The sequence below is a fragment of the Myotis brandtii genome, unplaced genomic scaffold (assembly GCF_000412655.1).
Source record: "Myotis brandtii unplaced genomic scaffold, ASM41265v1 scaffold975, whole genome shotgun sequence".
Classification (NCBI taxonomy): domain Eukaryota; kingdom Metazoa; phylum Chordata; class Mammalia; order Chiroptera; family Vespertilionidae; genus Myotis; species Myotis brandtii.
In genome coordinates, this window is record NW_005372049.1 from 26,414 (window position 1) to 27,125 (window position 712).

Consider the following 712-nt stretch of genomic DNA (forward strand, 5'->3'; position numbering starts at 1 on the left):
GGGGCCCCTTATGCCACCTCCGTCCTGGACAGGAGCTTCCCATCCCCCCAGCAGCCTGGGCCCTGACCCACCCCCACTGGATTGAGGGAGGGGACTGAGGGATGGCGATCACCATGGTAACCCAGCAGAGAGAGCAGGAGGCAGACCAAGCGCCCTCTCCCCTGCGCACAAGGAGGTGCTGGGGCCCCACCCGGCGGGAGTGGGGTGAGTGTGCGAGGGGAGGGGAGGGGCGAGGAGGGCGGGCTCACCTCCTCCACCTCGTTGTCCTCATTTCTCATCGGTTCCTCGCTGTTTTCCTGTTGGAGTTTCGCCCTCTTTTTGAAGGCCTCCTTCTCCGGGCTGCCCGGGGGGGGAGAAGGGCAGGCGGGGTTAGGGGACTGGACCTGGCTGAGCATGTGGCGGGGGTTAGAGGGGGAGGCATGTCTTGTCCGGAGGTCACAGGACAGGACCGGGTTCCTGCTCTGCAGTGTGTGGCTGCCCGTCTCGTCCCCCCGCCCACAGTCACCAGCTGCGTGTCGCGGATCTTGTTCTGCAGCAGAATCAGCTTCTCCTCGTACTGGTGCTTGAGCGTCTGCAGCCGCCGCTGGCTGTTCTCCAGCTCGTCGATCAGCTTCTGCTTGATCTCGATCTCGCACGTCAGGTCGGCCAGATCCGCCTGGAAGTTCACCTCTGCGGGCAGAGACGGGCCTGACCCAGGGCGCCAGGGTGGGCG

General features: G+C 65.6%; 1 protein-coding gene across 1 annotated transcript in view; it reads right to left on the minus strand.

Annotated features, from left to right (window-relative positions):
* Positions 1–712, minus strand: part of KIF21B (kinesin family member 21B) — a 30,961-nt gene that overhangs the window by 24,745 nt on the left and 5,504 nt on the right. The window contains exons 8-9 of the mRNA XM_014533386.1: positions 500–669; positions 249–383 (exon numbers count right to left, since the gene is read on the minus strand). Coding sequence (XP_014388872.1) covers positions 249–383; positions 500–669 — 305 coding nt within the window. The remainder of the gene's footprint in view (positions 1–248; positions 384–499; positions 670–712) is intronic.